Raw genomic sequence first — 23,228 nt, 5'->3', positions numbered from 1 at the left:
ATCTCATTTTCACGGGTAACAGTAACAGTGAACTCAATCTGCGTATAAATCATGAACACTGAGGCCGCGATTACCCCTGAGAGTACTGAAACTTCCCCACAGTTTGTTTTATTAAAGGATTCAACTCATGTCAGAAGAACATTTAAAAGAAACGTCTGCATCATCAGAGGATAAAAAGCTCAATGAGCTCATATCAAGTCTCATTCCTGCTATTCGTACTGCTAACTAATGTTGAGCAGTTAGCACACATCCCATAACTATGCCATGAATCACTGAGATAAACCTACAGGAAATGCTTGTTTTACATGTTGGAGCTCCGCAGCTGGCTTCATTTAACAGTTAATGGAGCAGATCTGCCTCCATTAACTGTCCATTAACCACGTATTCTCCTGAAACATGAAGCATTCTGCTCTTTGCCCGGCACTAACCTGAACTCAGCAGTCAGATTACGGACGACTAAGCCGCTGAGTTATCGGGTTCACTAAGTTATTCTAACTGCACAGGAAACATCTTTAAGAACTGGTTTTAAGCATCTTTTACTATTTACAAAAACTAAGTAATGACTCACAGACATTCAAGGTATTCATCAACTGATTTGTCTGTTCTCGGGCTTCATGGAGCCTCGGCTGACAGACTGAGGCAGACTGGCCCCCGGAGGCTGATTTTCACCTTTGGTCAGCGGAAACACGAATGACTCACAATCTGCTGGAGGAGGGCGGCGCCGAGGCCCTGCATCCCAACGCTGAAAGGATGCTGGTAGGTGAATCCTCGGCCAAACTCCAACATTTGTAGCTGGGAGGGGTCGGCACCTTCCAGAGCCACCATCAGCAGAGCGCTGAACCCTGCAGTCAATGATAAACTGATATTTACTGCCTGCAGGGGGCAGTAATCCTATAGAAATCACAGGGATTATTAAATGTATGTTTGAGGCTTTACTTCTGGAGTCTTCTCTGAACACAACTTACCAAACAGGATGTGCAAAGTGGGATAATCAAAGTAAAGCTAACAAATGTAGCATTCCAGCAACAAGAGACAAGTATAAAGCTTCATGAGGAAGAGGAGGATCTTTAGCAATGGCAGGAGCGCCAGAGGAAGGCAGCAGAAGCTCCTCCTCAGAAATGAATGAGGTGGAAGAAGCGTTTTTTCACCAGAGTCTCGCAGAAGCTCCGATTCCTGCTCCAGTTTCATCACGTCCTCATTGAGTCCATCTGAGAAGATCAGCAGCACCTGATGGAAAGGTTTTGTTACATAAGACCGTTTAAAGGAGGTTTCGAGTTGTGAATGAACAAAAATAACCTGTTTCCACTTCATTGACCTCCCGAACTCTCACGTTCCTCCTCAAACATCCTCTCAAAGAGCACGAGTGCAGGCTTTCTATCTTAGTTCTGGTTCAGATTTGTCTTTTAACCAGCTCACAGTGTACAGGTCACGTCAAAGTTGAACTCTACAACACAGAAACTCTGATCTTTGTCCAGTCTTAAGTGGAATTTCCTGTATTTTAAGGACTGGAAATAGGATCATAACTTGATTCCAAATTCAGAAGCTAATCTGAAGCTAATCTGAAGCTAATCTGCTGCTTTCTTAAGTGTTCAAAAAGTAATTTAAAATTGATATATCTGAGAATTACTACCAAGTTCATTCACTCACTCACTCACTCCTTCATTCACTCACTCCTTCATTCACTCCTTCACTCATTCACTCCTTCACTCATTCACTCACTCATTCACTCACTCCTTCATTCACTCACTCCTTCACTCACTCCTTCACTCACTCCTTCACTCACTCATTCATTCACTCCTTCACTCACTCCTTCACTCATTCACTCCTTCACTCATTCACTCACTCCTTCACTCACTCATTCACTCACTCACTCACTCCTTCACTCACTCCTTCACTCACTCCTTCACTCACTCCTTCACTCACTCCTTCACTCACTCCTTCACTCATTCACTCACTCATTCACTCCTTCACTCACTCACTCATTCACTCACTCATTCACTCACTCATTCACTCATTCACTCACCCATTCACTCCTTCACTCACTCACTCATTCACTCACTCCTTCACTCACTCCTTCACTCCTTCACTCACTCATTCACTCACTCCTTCACTCACTCCTTCACTCACTCATTCACTCATTCACTCACTCCTTCACTCATTCACTCACTCCTTCACTCACTCCTTCACTCACTCCTTCACTCACTCACTCACTCATTCACTCACTCCTTCACTCACTCCTTCACTCACTCCTTCACTCACTCATTCACTCATTCACTCACTCCTTCACTCATTCACTCACTCCTTCACTCACTCCTTCACTCACTCACTCCTTCACTCTTTGACTCACTCACTCCTTCACTCACTCCTTCACTCACTCACTCCTTCACTCTTTGACTCACTCACTCCTTCACTCACTCCTTCACTCACTCACTCCTTCACTCATTCACTCACTCATTCACTCACTCACTCACTCATTCACTCACTCCTTCACTCACTCCTTCACTCACTCACTCATTCACCCCGTTTCACCCCGTTTCACCTTGACCCGCGCTGTGGACTTGTCTTTGAAGCGGTCCCTGAAGAACCCGAGCGTGGCGGAGTTGAGGAACGTGGGCTGAGCCCACGGCCTGGTCAGCACCTTCTCCAGCACGTCCCCGCTGTAGGCCCCCAGGTCCGAGTCGAACAGCGGCCGCCCGTCCTCGCCCACGGCGTAGAAGCCGATGTTGGTCTGGATGGGCGCGCTGCAGCAGAGGTCCTCCACTTTGGAAACGTACCGGACGATCTCCTCCAGGCGCGCCACGTGCTTGTTGAGCAGCTCCCCCGCGGCTCTGGATTCAGAAATATCGAATCCGATGCCGATGTCGATGCTGCAGGCTGCAGGAAAGGGAACATTTCTTTACTGTTTTCGGCCGTAGACAGAAGGATAATGTGGGAACTGAGAGAGGCATTTACCAGAGGGCTTATCAGAAGGTGTTTTACAGATGGCTTCAAAAACCTCCGTTTTGATTTTTGCCAAGTTGTTGAAGTTCCCAACAGTAAAAAGTTTCTCCGGGTCACCGGTGATCTGCAGGAGCTGCAGGTCGTAGACATCTCCAACAGCAATGACTAATATCTCGATCCCCATGTTCCTGAGCTCCTCAGCATCCAGGTCCACATCATCGTGAGAGTCGCCATCTGAGAACAGCACCAGGGTCTTCGGGACGCCCGGGCGGCTGCCGCGGGATGCCGTAAAATACTCCTTCACAAACCTCAAGGCCTCCCCGATGTACGTGTCCCCGCCGCGGTATTCCAGGCCGAGGACGTGTTTCACCACATCCTCATTTTTGTTGTAGGTGTTGAGGTAAAACTCGTGCTGAGGATCGTCGCTGAACTGCACCAAACCAACACGCACAGAGTCCGGACTGACCTCAAATTCCTCAATAACTTCTGCCGTAAAGTTTATGGCGAACGCGTGTTCCTCTGGGTTGATGCTGCTGGAGTAATCGAGCACGAAGACCAGGTCTGTCCTTTCACAAGCTGCCAAGGAAAAGCAAGACGGAGAACTCATTACCAGCTGTGCTCAGAAAGAATTCCCTGTTTCTGGTCTTCTTCTGGGTTTCGTGTTCTGATTACCTGAGCCGGTGTCAGATCATGTGACCAACATTGTTCTGCTCAGCAGCGTGTTCATATAAGCCGTTTATGTGGAACCAGTATGACACTAGGGCTGAGCAATTTTATCGATACCGCGATATATATCGATATATATCGATAATTTGTTTCATGATAAAGTATCGATTTTTCAGCCGCGATATTTTTTATCTATTTTTTTAGCAAACTTTATTGAAAAGTCAGAAGTTACAATTAGTGAAATCACAGAATATTAACATAATACAAAGCAATGCCGGGGGGGGGGGTCAAATTATACAAAACAGTGATAGATTACTTATATATAAAGTGCATAGCTCAGTGGTTTTGATGGCTTTTCTGTTTATAGAACGTAGGATTGTTGAAATGTAATGTTTGAGCTCCTTCTCAAAAATGAAAAAAGATGGTTTGTGATTAGAGGATTTGGATTTTTGTTTATGTTTTTTAGCAAGTAAAAGAAGCAGGTTGATGATGTAATATTCACAACATAAACATGAGTCTGCGTACGCTGAAGACACGTTTGTTTGTTTCCTGCCCTCCGGTTCAAAGGTCAGACCACCGGTCCAATCAGCGACGACTCATCTCAAATCACACTGTCCCTTTAAAATATGTCAGAAAATTATGTGTATTAAATCATATCAAATCGAATCGTGTAAAATCGTATTGAATCGTTGGCCCAATGCCATGTATCGTATCGCATCGCGTCGTATCGTATCGTATCGTATCGCGTCGTATCGTATCGTATCGTATCGTATCGGATCGCATCGTATCGTATCGTATCGTATCGCGTCGTATCGTGTCGTATCGCATCGCGTCGTATCGCATCGTATCGCGTCGCGTCATATCGTATCGTATTGTATCGTGAGATTAGTGTATCGCTACAACCCATGACACCATGTTTGAATCAGAGCTGAAGCAGCGTTGGAAGGAAGAGTCGAACAGAACACCATTACTTCAACTTCCTGCTGCTGCAGGATCAGGGGTTCACTTAGTTTTTCACACACTGCTTCTGTGTCTCAGTTTCTGTTCCTTAAATAATGAGACGGTGTGATACGTCATGTGTTTACCACCTGGTGTAACCCAGGTGAGCTTATTATGAGACTTTGGGGTCTTTTTTACACGATCATACATATATACGGTTACATTTGTTCAGTAAATATCGACGCTTTACTTTGATAAGTGTTGCATTCACTCTTTCCACTCCTTCAGGGAGGGTCTATATATTTTGTTTATATGACGTTGATTTGGGTTTTGACGAAAACCGGAAGTGATTTTGTTAGGAAAATAAAACGAGAAGAAACGGGAAAAACGGGAACTTGTTTGCCGTCATTAAAAGAAGCATACCAGCTACATAAAACTAAGGAATACGTTCACGTACCTTCTGAGATATTGCCCAACGTGGTAAGTTCCTTTTGAACATTGTAAACATTCGGGAGATATGATTTTCCTACATAAGTTGTTTGGCAAATAAGCATTAAGCTACTGAAACATACCAGCAGTTTCATTAGCAGCTAGTTAGCGGTATGCTAGCAGTTTCTATGAGTTCTGTACATTAGCGGCTCGTTAGCGGTATGCTAGCACTTGTTTATTGCACCAAACAGATTGTACTATGATGTGTTCAGAGTAAATTATGTGTGACTTATAATGTTTGGCTGTGATATGCTCATATGTTTACTGTGAAATTTTAAAGGTTTAAAGGATGTGTTTATTGGAATGTTATAAAATACTGTGTTAAATGTTGTAAATTTATTTGTTTACAGTTTAACCGGCTTGGCCGTGTGTTTCACAAGGCAATAAACAACAACAACAACAAAGTTGTTGTTGTAAGGTTTATGTTATTCGTAACAGATACGGGATGATTGTGTTGCCAGATGTTGTGACATCACAGAAAGTCCATTTTCTCCCGATTCGTTGGTGTAAAAATGTCCCTTTGGTGTCACAGGGTTTAATTTGACAGAACTTCAGAACCCTAAACCCACTCTTACCTTGTTTAGTGGTGTCGCAGATGACATTAGACATATTCTTGTACAGAGTCTCTAGTTCCTTAAAGTCATCTACAAAGAAGACTTTGGACGTGTCTCCACCCGCCATGGTCTCCAGCTGCTCCTTGATCGCGTTCTTCACTCCGATGCTGATGACAGAAACGTCGTTTTGCCGCAGTGCATCAGACGTCTCCTTCAGCTTGTGATGGTCGGTGGCATCACCGTCTGTGATGACCATGAGGACCTGAGGTACCTTGAGTTTTTTCCGGCCGCCATGTTCCTCATTAAAGAACTGTAATGAGTAATTTAAAGCTTCGCCCGTGTAGGTGTTGCCAGTTGGTGGCACCAAACCGTTTACTGCTTGAATAACTTCTGCTCTCGACCCAAAAGCATTTAGTTGAAACTTGGATTCAGGATAGTCTGAATAGAGAATGACCCCAAAACGAGTCTCGTTCTGGCCCACCGTGGTCAGGTTCACGATTGAATTCATGAATGTTTGCATGCTTTTGAACTGCTCCGAACTTATGCTTGTAGAACCATCCACCAGGAACACAATGTCAGCTTTTTCTGTCTTCTTGCAATCTGGTTAACACAGAAAATTAAGAGCTAATTAGCAGTGATGAGCTTCTAAATGTTTTACACAACTGTTGACTAATAAAACCTGTCTCATTGTCTGAGTAAAGCAAAACACTTCACCTGACAGTCGAGTGCTACTCTTACCTCTTCGCGGGTCACAAAACTTTAAGGCCAGCTTGCTGTCTAGTTCTTTCAGTGAATCAAAGTTTTCCCCATTGAACACGTGGTCTGATGATCCACTGATCTGCTGCAGCTGGTTCAAGTTGGCTTCCAGCACTCCAATGGTGTATATCACCACTCCTTTGGCCCTCAGAGCTTCGGCTGGGCCTTTGACCTCGTCTTTAGCCTTGCTGGCTGTTATCATCACCAGTATCTGCCTCACATCGGGACGCCCTCCTCTGGATGCATCAAAGTAGCCGGAGACTTCTGAGATGGCTTTTCCAGGGCGAACGCCTGCTTTCATCTGCACCATTTTATTGATCTCGCTCATAATTACTTCTTTGCTGTGGTCCTTGCTGAGGTCAAACTCCAGTTTATGATTGGTGCTGAACTGCATGACACCCACGTGCACCCCATCCGGCCCAATGAGGGACTTGCTAATGACAGATTTCATGAAATCTTTCATCTTGCTGAAGTCCTTGTCAGAGATCATCTCGGAGCTGTCGATTAAGAAGAATATGTCGCTGGGGACGTCTTTACAAACTGTGGAGACAGAATGTGAAACTGTTAGTGTTGCGTCTGTCACGGACCGTTATCCCTGTGCGATGGTGACATTCCAGGGAAACGGTATCTTTCATCCCATCAGGGATGCCAAAACAAAGGAGAACCAGAGAGAACGGTCGGATAAAAGGTACCAAATGGATGTTATAAAGAGGTTTGGTTAAAGAACTCATCATCGCTGAGCAGGACCTCGGAGTAGCATCCAAGTTAAGGGTCATAAGGGCCTCCGGGGAGCTCAGACTGGCCTACCCTACAATAGATCTCTCTTCAACAAACTGTTGAAGCCCCAGCTCTGCAGAGAGCATCTCCTACCGTAGCACTCGGGTCTACGTGGTTAAATATGACAAGAACCAGCAAATCATTGCTTCTTTCTGTAAAGTATAAATACTGAGGGGCGTCTGTTTTTATGCTGTGAAACAGTCACTCATCAATAATGTTCTGCTTCATTAAACATGACAGAACAACTCAGATTACATCAACTTCACCCTCCAGCATCCTGGCTCTAAAACTGTAGGAAATCCCCCTTTCCTGCGTTTTCCTGCGGTGGGAGAGCAGAGCTTCCGGGAACAGACGCCACACAAATCCTCTTTCATCTCTAAGGGAAATTTCCTGCAACTGAAAACAGCTTTTGGGCTCCAGAAGAAACTAAAGTCTTGTAATGTAACATGCGGGAACTTTTCTTACCTTCTGGGGCACAGATTTCCGTGACGATGCCATTACTGATGGTCTTCAAGGCATCAAAATTACTGACACTGAAAGTTCTCTTGGAGTCGCCGGCAATTTCCTGCAGCTGCGTGTCGTTGGAGTCCTTCACTCCGATAGCAAAAATGGTGACGCCCTGCGCCCTCAGTCTTTCTGCTGGATCTTTGACTTTATCCGTGGACTCTCCATCGGTGATCACCACCAGGTACTCTGGGACCCGCCGAGTGGCGGCTGCTTCCTTGAACAAAGGCTCCATGAATGACAGCGCTAACCCTGTCTTCGTGCCACCTCCTAAGTGTCTAATTGCATTCACAGCTATCTTCATGTCCTCAGCATTTGAGTGCTTTGCCAGATTAAATTCAAGAGTAGCTGAAGTGGAGTATTTCACAATCCCAATACGAACGTGATTCAGCCCGATACGAAAGGTATCAAGAAACTCAACGATGAACGTCTGCATGTCCTTGAAGTCCGGGTTATCAATGCTTCCAGAGTCATCCATGAGGAAGTAGATGTCCGCTTCATCCGTTTGTACACATGCTGGAGAGGAAACAACAGTTAGTTCTCAGCTCAAATCAAGGGAAGGATAAACGGAAATATATAAAAGGTAAGACTCTTCTGGCTGAACACTGAGGAGTTCATTAAACATCATTAAGTTACAGCTTCTTTACTTTAATCTTTTCATTCAGCTTCCTATTACTTTAGATCAGGTGTGAGCAGGACCATCCTGGTGTGTTCCAAAGAGTTTCAGCTTTGGTGAACAGAGGCGAGGAAACAGGACATCGGTTAGAAAAAGAATCATTTAAATGCTTCTGCAGAGGATGAAAAAGCTCCTACGGATTAGCTCTGGGACACATAATGCTGTCAAACAGCAGGATGTGCTTACTGTGTTTCAGGCACCTAAAGGTAAAGGGTAAGTCTGAGGTATCCCAGACTATCTCAGACTTTGGATCACATGCATCTGTAGAGTTTGACTATGACCAAAGTTCTAACCTTTCTTGATGTCCGTCCTGGTGTCCCCATAGGCGATGACGTTGTTAATGATGTTGCTGCAGAGGCTTTTCTGCAGGAGTTTCTTCAGGTGTCTCAGATCGGTGAAACTGTTCACATTAAAAACGTGTCTCCAGGGGGGGTGAGACGCCATGTCCTCCAGCTCCGTTTTGTTGGCGTCTTTGATTCCGACAGCAAAAACCATGACCCCAGCCCGACGGAGAGAAATGGCCATTTCACTCACACTATCCTGGGATTTTCCATCTGTGATCACTATGGCGACCTTCTGCACATCCTTCCTGCTCCCTTGTTCCTTGATGAAGACTGTGTTCAGAGTGAAGTTCAGGGCAGCTCCGGTGTTGGTGCCACCGCCACGATAAGGGAGATAGTCGATGAACTGCAGGATTTTTGCTTTGTCCTTGAACGTGTCGAGGGAGGCGTGCACCGTGGGCTCGGTGTTGTAGGTAACGATGCCCACTCTGACTCTAGCCAAACCGACTTCAAGGTTCCTGACAACTGACTGCAAGAAACTGCGCATCAGTTGGAAGTTGTCGAGTCCGATGCTTCCTGACTCATCAACGATGAACACGATGTCTGCGACGTTGGCTCTTTTGCAATCTGTGAAAGAGGTCAAATCATTTAATTTCATCCAGACAGAACAAGTCGGTATGTAGCAGAGTTGGAACAGACCAGCATGCTTTTGGTCAGGTGAGTCTGAAATGGGTTCAGATTGGTTAACAATGACAGAACCTCATGGTTTCAGGATCAAAGTTTTTAACACTAAGCGCCCAGCTGAGGCTGCATACTTGTGGTTGGAGGTCTGACCTCAGATGTTGGTAACGAGAAGGTGAGAAAGTAACTCGTGCATCTAATGCAGCTGGTCACCGGATCATTTACTGCCTTGGCTGCACATTAAGGCGAGGACAACCCAACTCTTCTGAGACGCAGAGTGTGGCTTCCTGTATACTCTGAAATTAAAATGGCTTTGAGTCGGTTACTTTTGGCTTTTACAAAAGACAATATTTTTGTTTCTTTTATGAGTCTTCTGTAAAAAAAGACCTCGTGGTCACGAACTAGTTGATGGTAGCAGCCACAGACTACAGTAAGTAGCTCGGTGAACAGGTGGTGGCGTTAGCTTACTGCCAACAAACAGAAAAGAGGAAGACTGGCCTAATTCAAATGTACACTGCACCAGCATCAGTCTGTCTGCAACATCTCAGACAAGCACAAAGGATTGTGGGAGTTCTGAGGAGGCAGCCTTGAGTCCTTCACACCTGATTAGTCCTTCTGATGGGATGGGATGTCGTTCGGGACCTTTGCGTGACTTTCAGAAGCAGCTATCACCTCCAACAGCAGGTATATGACCCATAAAAGTGAGCAGGCTAATGGGGAATTACAGCCGTTCATCCTTGTTTCATTGATCAAATGTTTTCTAAAATATGTTTATGCATTTAGCAGACGGTTTTATCCAAAGCGACTTACAGGTAGGCATGTAGGGTAGGGGGGTCTTGCCTAAGGACCCCTACTGGAGGTAATACCTTTCATGCAGGGGATTTGAACCCAGAACTCCGACATGGAAGGTGGCAATCACACCACTACACTATCCAGTTCAATAATTAGTTATTTGATGCAGTGAGTCTGTATTTTCAGTGCTGCTTCAGTGTGAAGCGATGATTCAACATGTGATTAAATACCGGACATTTAAAGGTGCAGGACTGAAGTTTGCTGTAACAGTGTAACCAGTGATGCTTTCTCACCTTCTGTAACCGTTTCCACTGCAGATGTGAAGACATTCTTCAGCTGAGTCACTTTGAGACTGGTGAATGCAAATCCTGGGCTGGCAAAACGCAACAGAGCCTCCTCTGACAAACTGGCACTGACCCCCCCGACAATCACTCCTGCTGCTTTCACAGCTCTGGCTGCCAAACCCACGGGATCATCGGAGTCTTGTCCTGTAACAACGAAGAGATACTGCTGCGCACCGAGGTGTGCACGCCCCCCCACATCAGCAGAGAACAACTGAACCGCGTTCTGCAGCGCACGGCTCAGGTTCTGCGGTTGCGCAGAGCGGGTCTGCTGTTTAAAATTTCGAACAGCTTTCATGGACAGAGTTTTGGTTGCATGAGTACTCAGATTGAATACGACTTGGGTGTCTTGGCCGAACTGGGCCAAACCAAAACGGTAGGTGGAAGGTCCAACATCGGTCTGATTTATCAGTTTGAAGAGCTCGTTCCTAAACAAGGCGAACTGTCGCTGAGGTAGTTCACTGTCCACCAAGAAGAAAATGTCTGCATACCTGTCTGCCAGAGCTGAAACAAGACAAAGAAAAGGTCACAAGACAAGGAAAAGGTCACAAGACAAAGAAAAGGTCACAAGACAAAGAAAAGGTCACAAGACAAGGAAAAGGTCACAAGACAAAGAAAAGGTCACACATACTCGTGAAAACCTCCAGCTGTGTGAGTGCTGCCAGCATCACCAGCATCAGGCAGCCGGGTTCCTACACCTTCACTGATTTATCAGGACAATCTCTCAGGTGTTTGACCTTACCGTTCATCTGCTCCTCCATGGAGGTGCACACGGTTTTCAGCAGACTGTCCGTCAGACTCTGCAGAGCCTGGAAGCTGCCGATGGTGTGGAGGAACCGCTCTGGGGGGTGATTAGCGATGTCCTCGAGCTGCTGCTTGTTGTAGTCTCCCACCCCGATGCCAAACACTATGGCTCCATGCTCCCGAAGATGCTGGGAAGGACCCTCCACCTTGTCGGCGGATTCTCCATCTGTGAGGACCACAGCGACCTGAGGCACCCGCTCGCTGGCCCTGCTCCCGGCCTCTTTAGTGAAGTAATGCTCCCGGATGTAGTCCATGGCTTTGCCGGTATTCGTGTAACCCGTACGGAAGGGAACTTGTTCAACAGCATCCAGCAGGGATTTCTTGTCCATGTGTTCGTTCAGCAGGAACTCACGATGAGGCTCATCGCTGTACTGCGCCAGGCCGACCCTTACTTTCCCTGGGCCGATGTCAAGGTTCTTGATCAAGTTGCGGAGAAAGGTTCGTACCTCCTGAAAGCCCGCGGTGGTGATGCTGGAGGAGCCGTCAACCAGGAAGACGATGTCTCCCACGATATCCTTTTTACACACTGGACAAGAAAAACAGACAATCAGCCTGGTACGATGCTACAAGACTCACATTTCAGTCCTGGAGTCATATTTCATAGCACCAGTATATCAACCCGTGATGAATGCTGACGTTCTTTAACGTGTCAGACCTCCAGGAATCTGCTCCTCCTGTTCGTAGCTTCGAAACATAACGGTGAAGTGGGAACAAGATCTCCTTTTTCTCAGAAAGGGATATTTAATCATACACCGGTTCACTCTTTTTCCCCAGAGAGTGAGAGTAAACAGGGTTTAATCATGCACCGGTTCACTCTTTTTCCCCAGAGTGAGAATAAACAGGGTTTAATCATGCACCGGTTCACTCTTTTTCCCCAGAGAGTGAGAGTAAACAGGGTTTAATCATACATCGGTTCACTCTTTTTCCTCAGAGAGTGAGAGTAAACAGGGTTTAAACATACACCGGTTCACTCTTTTTCCCCAGAGAGTGAGAGTAAACAGGGTTTAAACATACACCGGTTCACTCTTTTCCCCAGAGAGTGAGAGTAAACCGGGTTTAATCATACACCGGTTCACTCTTTTTCCCCAGAGAGTGAGAATAAACAGGGTTTAATCATACACCGGTTCACTCTTTTTCCCCAGAGAGTGAGAGTAAACAGGGTTTAATCATGCACCGGTTCACTCTTTTTCCCCAGAGTGAGAATAAACAGGGTTTAATCATGCACCGGTTCACTCTTTTTCCCCAGAGAGTGAGAGTAAACAGGGTTTAATCATACATCGGTTCACTCTTTTTCCTCAGAGAGTGAGAGTAAACAGGGTTTAATCATACACCGGTTCACTCTTTTTCCCCAGAGAGTGAGAGTAAACAGGGTTTAATCATGCACCGGTTCACTCTTTTTCCCCAGAGAGTGAGAGTAAACAGGGTTTAAACATACACCGGTTCACTCTTTTTCCCCAGAGAGTGAGAGTAAACAGGGTTTAAACATACACCGGTTCACTCTTTTCCCCAGAGAGTGAGAGTAAACCGGGTTTAATCATACACCGGTTCACTCTTTTTCCCCAGAGAGTGAGAATAAACAGGGTTTAATCATACACCGGTTCACTCTTTTTCCCCAGAGAGTGAGAGTAAACAGGGTTTAATCATACACCGGTTCACTCTTTTTCCCCAGAGAGTGAGAATAAACAGGGTTTAATCATACACCGGTTCACTCTTTTTCCCCAGAGTGAGAATAAACAGGGTTTAATCATACACCGGTTCACTCTTTTTCCCCAGAGAGTGAGAGTAAACAGGGTTTAATCATGCACCTGTTCACTCTTTTTCCCCAGAGAGTGAGAATAAACAGGGTTAAATCATACACCGTTTCACTCTTTTTTCCCAGAGAGTGAGAGTAAACAGGGTTTAATCATACACCTGTTCACTCTTTTTCCTCAGAGAGTGAGAGTAAACAGGGTTTAATCGTACACCTGTTCACTCTTTTTTCCCAGAGAGTGAATAAACAGGGTTTAATCATACACCGGTTCACTCTTTTTCCCCAGAGGGTGAGAGTAAACAGGGTTTAATCATACACCTGTTCACTCTTTTTCCCCAGAGAGTGAGAATAACACCGGTTCATTCTTTTTCCCCAGAGAGTGAGAGTAAACAGGGTTTAATCATACACCTGTTCACTCTTTTTCCCCAGAGAGTGAGAGTAAACAGGGTTTAATCATACACCGGTTCACTCTTTTTCCCCAGAGAGTGACAGTAAACAGGGTTTAATCATACACCGGTTCACTCTTTTTCCCCAGAGAGTGAGAGTAAACAGGGTTTAATCATACACCGGTTCACTCTTTTTCCCCAGAGAGTGAGAGTAAACAGGTTTAAATCATACACCGTTTCACTCTTTTTCCCCAGAGAGTGAATAAACAGGGTTTAATCATACACCGGTTCACTCTTTTTCCCCAGAGGGTGAGAGTAAACAGGGTTTAATCATACACCTGTTCACTCTTTTTCCCCAGAGAGTGAGAATAACACCGGTTCATTCTTTTTCCCCAGAGAGTGAGAGTAAACAGGGTTTAATCATACACCTGTTCACTCTTTTTCCCCAGAGAGTGAGAGTAAACAGGGTTTAATCATACACCGGTTCACTCTTTTTCCCCAGAGAGTGAGAGTAAACAGGGTTTAATCATACACCGGTTCACTCTTTTTCCCCAGAGAGTGAGAATAAACAGGGTTTAATCATACACCGGTTCACTCTTTTTCCCCAGAGTGAGAATAAACAGGGTTTAATCATACACCGGTTCACTCTTTTTCCCCAGAGAGTGAGAGTAAACAGGGTTTAATCATGCACCTGTTCACTCTTTTTCCCCAGAGAGTGAGAATAAACAGGGTTAAATCATACACCGTTTCACTCTTTTTTCCCAGAGAGTGAGAGTAAACAGGGTTTAATCATACACCTGTTCACTCTTTTTCCTCAGAGAGTGAGAGTAAACAGGGTTTAATCATACACCTGTTCACTCTTTTTTCCCAGAGAGTGAATAAACAGGGTTTAATCATACACCGGTTCACTCTTTTTCCCCAGAGGGTGAGAGTAAACAGGGTTTAATCATACACCTGTTCACTCTTTTTCCCCAGAGAGTGAGAATAACACCGGTTCATTCTTTTTCCCCAGAGAGTGAGAGTAAACAGGGTTTAATCATACACCTGTTCACTCTTTTTCCCCAGAGAGTGAGAGTAAACAGGGTTTAATCATACACCGGTTCACTCTTTTTCCCCAGAGAGTGAGAGTAAACAGGGTTTAATCATACACCGGTTCACTCTTTTTCCCCAGAGAGTGAGAGTAAACAGGGTTTAATCATACACCGGTTCACTCTTTTTCCCCAGAGAGTGAGAGTAAACAGGTTTAAATCATACACCGTTTCACTCTTTTTCCCCAGAGAGTGAATAAACAGGGTTTAATCATACACCGGTTCACTCTTTTTCCCCAGAGGGTGAGAGTAAACAGGGTTTAATCATACACCGGTTCACTCTTTTTCCCCAGAGAGTGAGAGTAAACAGGGTTTAATCATACACCGGTTCACTCTTTTTCCCCAGAGAGTGAGAGTAAACAGGGTTTAATCATACACCGGTTCACTCTTTTTCCCCAGAGAGTGAGAATAAACAGGGTTTAATCATACACCGGTTCACTCTTTTTCCCCAGAGTGAGAATAAACAGGGTTTAATCATACACCGGTTCACTCTTTTTCCCCAGAGAGTGAGAGTAAACAGGGTTTAATCATGCACCTGTTCACTCTTTTTCCCCAGAGAGTGAGAATAAACAGGGTTAAATCATACACCGTTTCACTCTTTTTTCCCAGAGAGTGAGAGTAAACAGGGTTTAATCATACACCTGTTCACTCTTTTTCCTCAGAGAGTGAGAGTAAACAGGGTTTAATCATACACCTGTTCACTCTTTTTTCCCAGAGAGTGAATAAACAGGGTTTAATCATACACCGGTTCACTCTTTTTCCCCAGAGGGTGAGAGTAAACAGGGTTTAATCATACACCTGTTCACTCTTTTTCCCCAGAGAGTGAGAATAACACCGGTTCATTCTTTTTCCCCAGAGAGTGAGAGTAAACAGGGTTTAATCATACACCTGTTCACTCTTTTTCCCCAGAGAGTGAGAGTAAACAGGGTTTAATCATACACCGGTTCACTCTTTTTCCCCAGAGAGTGAGAGTAAACAGGGTTTAATCATACACCGGTTCACTCTTTTTCCCCAGAGAGTGAGAGTAAACAGGGTTTAATCATACACCGGTTCACTCTTTTTCCCCAGAGAGTGAGAGTAAACAGGTTTAAATCATACACCGTTTCACTCTTTTTCCCCAGAGAGTGAATAAACAGGGTTTAATCATACACCGGTTCACTCTTTTTCCCCAGAGGGTGAGAGTAAACAGGGTTTAATCATACACCGGTTCACTCTTTTTCCCCAGAGAGTGAGAGTAAACAGGGTTTAATCATACACCGGTTCACTCTTTTTCCCCAGAGAGTGAGAGTAAACAGGGTTTAATCATACACCGGTTCACTCTTTTTCCCCAGAGAGTGAGAATAAACAGGGTTTAATCATACACCGGTTCACTCTTTTTCCCCAGAGTGAGAATAAAGAGGGTTTAATCATACACCGGTTCACTCTTTTTCCCCAGAGAGTGAGAGTAAACAGGTTTAAATCATACACCGTTTCACTCTTTTTCCCCAGAGAGTGAATAAACAGGGTTTAATCATACACCGGTTCACTCTTTTTCCCCAGAGAGTGAGAATAAACAGGGTTTAATCATACACCGGTTCACTCTTTTTCCCCAGAGTGAGAATAAACAGGGTTTAATCATACACCGGTTCACTCTTTTTCCCCAGAGAGTGAGAGTAAACAGGGTTTAATCATGCACCTGTTCACTCTTTTTCCCCAGAGAGTGAGAATAAACAGGGTTAAATCATACACCGTTTCACTCTTTTTTCCCAGAGAGTGAGAGTAAACAGGGTTTAATCATACACCTGTTCACTCTTTTTCCTCAGAGAGTGAGAGTAAACAGGGTTTAATCATACACCTGTTCACTCTTTTTTCCCAGAGAGTGAATAAACAGGGTTTAATCATACACCGGTTCACTCTTTTTCCCCAGAGGGTGAGAGTAAACAGGGTTTAATCATACACCTGTTCACTCTTTTTCCCCAGAGAGTGAGAATAACACCGGTTCATTCTTTTTCCCCAGAGAGTGAGAGTAAACAGGGTTTAATCATACACCTGTTCACTCTTTTTCCCCAGAGAGTGAGAGTAAACAGGGTTTAATCATACACCGGTTCACTCTTTTTCCCCAGAGAGTGAGAGTAAACAGGGTTTAATCATACACCGGTTCACTCTTTTTCCCCAGAGAGTGAGAGTAAACAGGGTTTAATCATACACCGGTTCACTCTTTTTCCCCAGAGAGTGAGAGTAAACAGGTTTAAATCATACACCGTTTCACTCTTTTTCCCCAGAGAGTGAATAAACAGGGTTTAATCATACACCGGTTCACTCTTTTTCCCCAGAGGGTGAGAGTAAACAGGGTTTAATCATACACCGGTTCACTCTTTTTCCCCAGAGAGTGAGAGTAAACAGGGTTTAATCATACACCGGTTCACTCTTTTTCCCCAGAGAGTGAGAGTAAACAGGGTTTAATCATACACCGGTTCACTCTTTTTCCCCAGAGAGTGAGAATAAACAGGGTTTAATCATACACCGGTTCACTCTTTTTCCCCAGAGTGAGAATAAAGAGGGTTTAATCATACACCGGTTCACTCTTTTTCCCCAGAGAGTGAGAGTAAACAGGGTTTAATCATGCACCTGTTCACTCTTTTTCCCCAGAGAGTGAGAATAAACAGGGTTAAATCATACACCGTTTCACTCTTTTTTCCCAGAGAGTGAGAGTAAACAGGGTTTAATCATACACCTGTTCACTCTTTTTCCTCAGAGAGTGAGAGTAAACAGGGTTTAATCATACACCGGTTCACTCTTTTTTCCCAGAGAGTGAATAAACAGGGTTTAATCATACACCGGTTCACTCTTTTTCCCCAGAGGGTGAGAGTAAACAGGGTTTAATCATACACCTGTTCACTCTTTTTCCCCAGAGAGTGAGAATAACACCGGTTCATTCTTTTTCCCCAGAGAGTGAGAGTAAACAGGGTTTAATCATACACCTGTTCACTCTTTTTCCCCAGAGAGTGAGAGTAAACAGGGTTTAATCATACACCGGTTCACTCTTTTTCCCCAGAGAGTGAGAGTAAACAGGGTTTAATCATACACCGGTTCACTCTTTTTCCCCAGAGAGTGAGAGTAAACAGGGTTTAATCATACACCGGTTCACTCTTTTTCCCCAGAGAGTGAGAGTAAACAGGTTTAAATCATACACCGTTTCACTCTTTTTCCCCAGAGAGTGAATAAACAGGGTTTAATCATACACCGGTTCACTCTTTTTCCCCAGAGGGTGAGAGTAAACAGGGTTTAATCATACACCTGTTCACTCTTTTTCCCCAGAGAGTGAGAATAACACCGGTTCATTCTTTTTCCCCAGAGAGTGAGAGTAAACAGGGTTTAATCATACACCTGTTCACTCTTTTTCCCCAGAGAGTGAGAGTAAACAGGGTTTAATCATACACCGGTTCACTCTTTTTCCCCAGAGAGTGAGAGTAAACAGGGTTTAATCATACACCGGTTCACTCTTTTTCCCCAGAGAGTGAGAGTAAACAGGGTTTAATCATGCACCGGTTCACTCTTTTTCCCCAGAGAGTGAGAATAAACAGGGTTTAATCATACACCTGTTCACTCTTTTTCCCCAGAGAGTGAGAATAAACAGGGTTAAATCATACACCGTTTCACTCTTTTTTCCCAGAGAGTGAGAGTAAACAGGGTTTAATCATACACCTGTTCACTCTTTTTCCTCAGAGAGTGAGAGTAAACAGGGTTTAATCATACACCTGTTCACTCTTTTTCCTCAGAGAGTGAGAGTAAACAGGGTTTAATCATACACCTGTTCACTCTTTTTTCCCAGAGAGTGAATAAACAGGGTTTAATCATACACCGGTTCACTCTTTTTCCCCAGAGGGTGAGAGTAAACAGGGTTTAATCATACACCTGTTCACTCTTTTTCCCCAGAGAGTGAGAATAACACCGGTTCATTCTTTTTCCCCAGAGAGTGAGAGTAAACAGGGTTTAATCATACACCTGTTCACTCTTTTTCCCCAGAGAGTGAGAGTAAACAGGGTTTAATCATACACCGGTTCACTCTTTTTCCCCAGAGAGTGAATAAACAGGGTTTAATCATACACCGGTTCACTCTTTTTCCCCAGAGGGTGAGAGTAAACAGGGTTTAATCATACACCTGTTCACTCTTTTTCCCCAGAGAGTGAGAATAACACCGGTTCATTCTTTTTCCCCAGAGAGTGAGAGTAAACAGGGTTTAATCATACACCTGTTCACTCTTTTTCCCCAGAGAGTGAGAGTAAACAGGGTTTAATCATACACCGGTTCACTCTTTTTCCCCAGAGAGTGAGAGTAAACAGGGTTTAATCATACACCGGTTCACTCTTTTTCCCCAGAGAGTGAGAGTAAACAGGGTTTAATCATGCACCGGTTCACTCTTTTTCCCCAGAGAGTGAGAATAAACAGGGTTTAATCATACACCTGTTCACTCTTTTTCCCCAGAGAGTGAGAATAAACAGGGTTAAATCATACACCGTTTCACTCTTTTTTCCCAGAGAGTGAGAGTAAACAGGGTTTAATCATACACCTGTTCACTCTTTTTCCTCAGAGAGTGAGAGTAAACAGGGTTTAATCATACACCTGTTCACTCTTTTTCCTCAGAGAGTGAGAGTAAACAGGGTTTAATCATACACCTGTTCACTCTTTTTTCCCAGAGAGTGAATAAACAGGGTTTAATCATACACCGGTTCACTCTTTTTCCCCAGAGGGTGAGAGTAAACAGGGTTTAATCATACACCTGTTCACTCTTTTTCCCCAGAGAGTGAGAATAACACCGGTTCATTCTTTTTCCCCAGAGAGTGAGAGTAAACAGGGTTTAATCATACACCTGTTCACTCTTTTTCCCCAGAGAGTGAGAGTAAACAGGGTTTAATCATACACCGGTTCACTCTTTTTCCCCAGAGAGTGAGAGTAAACAGGGTTTAATCATACACCGGTTCACTCTTTTTCCCCAGAGAGTGAGAGTAAACAGGGTTTAATCATACACCGGTTCACTCTTTTTCCCCAGAGAGTGAGAGTAAACAGGTTTAAATCATACACCGTTTCACTCTTTTTCCCCAGAGAGTGAATAAACAGGGTTTAATCATACACCGGTTCACTCTTTTTCCCCAGAGGGTGAGAGTAAACAGGGTTTAATCATACACCGGTTCACTCTTTTTCCCCAGAGAGTGAGAGTAAACAGGGTTTAATCATACACCGGTTCACTCTTTTTCCCCAGAGAGTGAGAGTAAACAGGGTTTAATCATACACCTGTTCACTCTTTTTCCTCAGAGAGTGAGAGTAAACAGGGTTTAATCATACACCGGTTCACTCTTTTTTCCCAGAGAGTGAATAAACAGGGTTTAATCATACACCGGTTCACTCTTTTTCCCCAGAGGGTGAGAGTAAACAGGGTTTAATCATACACCTGTTCACTCTTTTTCCCCAGAGAGTGAGAATAACACCGGTTCATTCTTTTTCCCCAGAGAGTGAGAGTAAACAGGGTTTAATCATACACCTGTTCACTCTTTTTCCCCAGAGAGTGAGAGTAAACAGGGTTTAATCATACACCGGTTCACTCTTTTTCCCCAGAGAGTGAGAGTAAACAGGGTTTAATCATACACCGGTTCACTCTTTTTCCCCAGAGAGTGAGAGTAAACAGGGTTTAATCATACACCGGTTCACTCTTTTTCCCCAGAGAGTGAGAGTAAACAGGTTTAAATCATACACCGTTTCACTCTTTTTCCCCAGAGAGTGAATAAACAGGGTTTAATCATACACCGGTTCACTCTTTTTCCCCAGAGGGTGAGAGTAAACAGGGTTTAATCATACACCTGTTCACTCTTTTTCCCCAGAGAGTGAGAATAACACCGGTTCATTCTTTTTCCCCAGAGAGTGAGAGTAAACAGGGTTTAATCATACACCTGTTCACTCTTTTTCCCCAGAGAGTGAGAGTAAACAGGGTTTAATCATACACCGGTTCACTCTTTTTCCCCAGAGAGTGAGAGTAAACAGGGTTTAATCATACACCGGTTCACTCTTTTTCCCCAGAGAGTGAGAGTAAACAGGGTTTAATCATACACCTGTTCACTCTTTTTCCCCAGAGAGTGAGAATAACACCGGTTCATTCTTTTTCCCCAGAGAGTGAGAGTAAACAGGGTTTAATCATACACCTGTTCACTCTTTTTCCCCAGAGAGTGAGAGTAAACAGGGTTTAATCATACACCGGTTCACTCTTTTTCCCCAGGGAGTGAGAGTAAACAGGGTTTAATCATACACCTGTTCACTCTTTTTCCCCAGAGAGTGAGAGTAAACAGGGTTTAATCATACACCGGTTCACTCTTTTTCCCCAGAGAGTGAGAGTAAACAGGGTTTAATCATACACCGGTTCACTCTTTTTCCCCAGAGAGTGAGAGTAAACAGGGTTTAATCATACACCGGTTCACTCTTTTTCCCCAGAGAGTGAGAATAAACAGGTTTAAATCATACACCGGTTCAGTCGTTTAGTTTGTACACCCCCTCCTATGGAAACAGCTATGAAATGCTGACACGCTGGTTGATCTGTTTGTTTTAAAATGTTTTAAGAATTCTTTAATCTTTCAAAGCCTTTATTTTATTTTATTTGTCTTTATCCAGACTTTTATTTTACATCTTCTCATGGTTTTACACTGAAAAAGATGTTACAGGACCATAAATATCATTGAAAGGTTAGAAGGTTAAATTTGTTGTAAAAAATTAAAAATCAAAGATAGATGCATATCTTCTGTTGGGGCTTAATTTTGGAGCCAGAATGAAGTTTACAGAAGTAGGTTTTCCCTTACAAGGAATTTGACTTGATGTCATTGGTGCAGACAACATAGATATATATACAAATAGAAACTGTGTGTTAATGTAACGCAGAAGGTCTGAAAAATACCAACATGCTGCTGCAGCTTTAGGCCTTAAGGTGAAGCATTTTTCTCTCCTTGCTGTTTCTATGAGTGGAAAACTTTAACGGATGAGCAGATATAAACATTCTGCTTCTGCCTGGCCCTGTTCAGTCTCTACAGATATTCAGATTTATCACTGTAGAACTATTTATATGATTAATGACTTTAAAGAAGAGAAAAGCTGGTGCAGAAGACCCAAAATGTTCTTATATGCGAGTTTCCCCTTCAGAACATAAAGTTTGGGGAGAAGATTATCTAAATGCATCACACAGTTTGAACACTGCATGTTCTGTCAAAAGAGCTTGAATAAGAGCTTCTTTTTGGACGTGCACATGGATCAGGGGGTGCAGTAACTTATAAGCTTATCAGCTGATACTCCCCACCAGTCTCCTATGAGCCGGATGACTGAGAATCTCCATCAGTTTCATTTCTCACCTGTTATCTGAGCAGCGACGCCACAGAAGCAAGCAGCAGCGACGAGGCTGAGCAGACCTGCTGTTCCGGTCATGTTGGGACACTTCGTGGTTCACTTTATCTCTGCAGAAAGAGTTAATGTTTGTTTTCTGAACTGTAGAAACAGCGTTAACCACAGAAACTGGATCCTCCTGCTGTAAATACACCAATAATGTTCTGTACTAAGTCTGAAAAAGGATTATATCTTCGGTCCAGATCTCTATCTGGGTCCAAATTAAACCTCCGATCTGTCAGCCTGTCGGAAAAGATAGATGAGACGCAACAAAGCACTAATATTCCTCATTTTCCCTCTTTTTCATCTAAAAAACAACTGTTATCTGTCATTTCTGCGACTTCTTCCTGCGAGATGAAACAGCTGAATGAGCCTCCTCTGAAGCAGGAATCAGTTTACTCTTAATCACGGATGGATGTCTATCAGCCCAGGCTATCAGCCTCGGTCAGTGGATCCCTCCCCAGAGTCGGACAGCGAGCTGCCCTGTTGTAACCAGGTGATCTGCACAGACTGTTCGGTGTCAGTCAGATCGTGTTTTTATCTGATCAGGCTGCATCTTCATGTGGGTGCAGCCTGCTCCACTGGTGCCATGGAAAAGAAAGACTAACGCCCCGCTGAGGGTGTCGTCAGACCCGCCTCACGTCTTTCACTCTGAGAATAAACTTCATTCTTCAACTTTATTCATCTGTTACTTTTTCTGTCTTTAACTGGGCAGCAGACGGGTTTCATGTGGAAACTTTCCTGAAAGACGACTGAAACAAATCTCAACCTAAGACTTTAGCTCCAAGTGTTTCCCACATGAACCACAAGCTGGGGACAAGCTGGGGAGGCGGTCATCAATCAATCAATCAATCAGCTCTGGCATCTGATCCAATGTGTCTCTGATTTGTAAAATCTTGCACAGGAAAAAATCCTTGAAATTTGTCATTTTTAAAATAATGATTTGTTTAACAACACCATATATTTTATATCTAACTTATTTATAGACGTTAATGATTGTTTCAAACTGATGGTTTTATCAGTTTATGGAATCAGTGATTTCAGGTCAGATTTTCTGTTAAAACCTTTGTGAAAAACAGGTGTTAAACAATCAAAAATCAATCATAATGAAACCAATAAAAGTCTATCTGAGCAGAGCTATAATCTAACGAAGGAAACAGCTCAAAGGTTTATCTCATCATGTTTCACAGCCTCAGAGCACGAACAACCAGGATTAATAATAAAAAAGTTATCTCACACTTTCACAGCAGCATCAATCTTTAAGATTTAACCAGAAGAATCCAAATGTCTGCACATATTCTATGATGGTGTAAGATTAAAGAAGCATTCACTCACAGTTCTGCTGCTCCATCGGCACCTTCTGCAGGCGTCCCTCATGTACAGAGCTGAGGGATTAATTCTGTTTTTAC

The 23,228-nt window shown here is 43.8% G+C and overlaps 1 protein-coding gene across 1 annotated transcript in view; it reads right to left on the bottom strand.

The window, feature by feature from the left end:
* LOC140315874 (collagen alpha-6(VI) chain-like) overlaps positions 1-23,228 on the bottom strand; it is a 49,646-nt gene extending 26,418 nt beyond the window's left edge. Inside the window, exons 1-12 of the mRNA XM_072393467.1 lie at positions 23,155-23,228; positions 21,789-21,890; positions 11,139-11,726; positions 10,349-10,900; positions 8,595-9,209; positions 7,587-8,141; positions 6,327-6,884; positions 5,610-6,188; positions 2,953-3,516; positions 2,540-2,874; positions 1,149-1,227; positions 700-842 (exon numbers count right to left, since the gene is read on the bottom strand). Of these exons, the coding sequence (XP_072249568.1) occupies positions 700-842; positions 1,149-1,227; positions 2,540-2,874; positions 2,953-3,516; positions 5,610-6,188; positions 6,327-6,884; positions 7,587-8,141; positions 8,595-9,209; positions 10,349-10,900; positions 11,139-11,726; positions 21,789-21,861 (4,641 nt within the window). The 5' untranslated portion in view covers positions 21,862-21,890; positions 23,155-23,228. The remainder of the gene's footprint in view (positions 1-699; positions 843-1,148; positions 1,228-2,539; positions 2,875-2,952; positions 3,517-5,609; positions 6,189-6,326; positions 6,885-7,586; positions 8,142-8,594; positions 9,210-10,348; positions 10,901-11,138; positions 11,727-21,788; positions 21,891-23,154) is intronic.

Source organism: Leuresthes tenuis, unplaced genomic scaffold (assembly GCF_036924035.1).
Source record: "Leuresthes tenuis unplaced genomic scaffold, fLeuTen1.0.hap1 SCAF_10, whole genome shotgun sequence".
Taxonomy (NCBI): Eukaryota; Metazoa; Chordata; class Actinopteri; order Atheriniformes; family Atherinopsidae; genus Leuresthes; species Leuresthes tenuis.
This window is presented reverse-complemented; position numbering and strand designations above follow the sequence as displayed.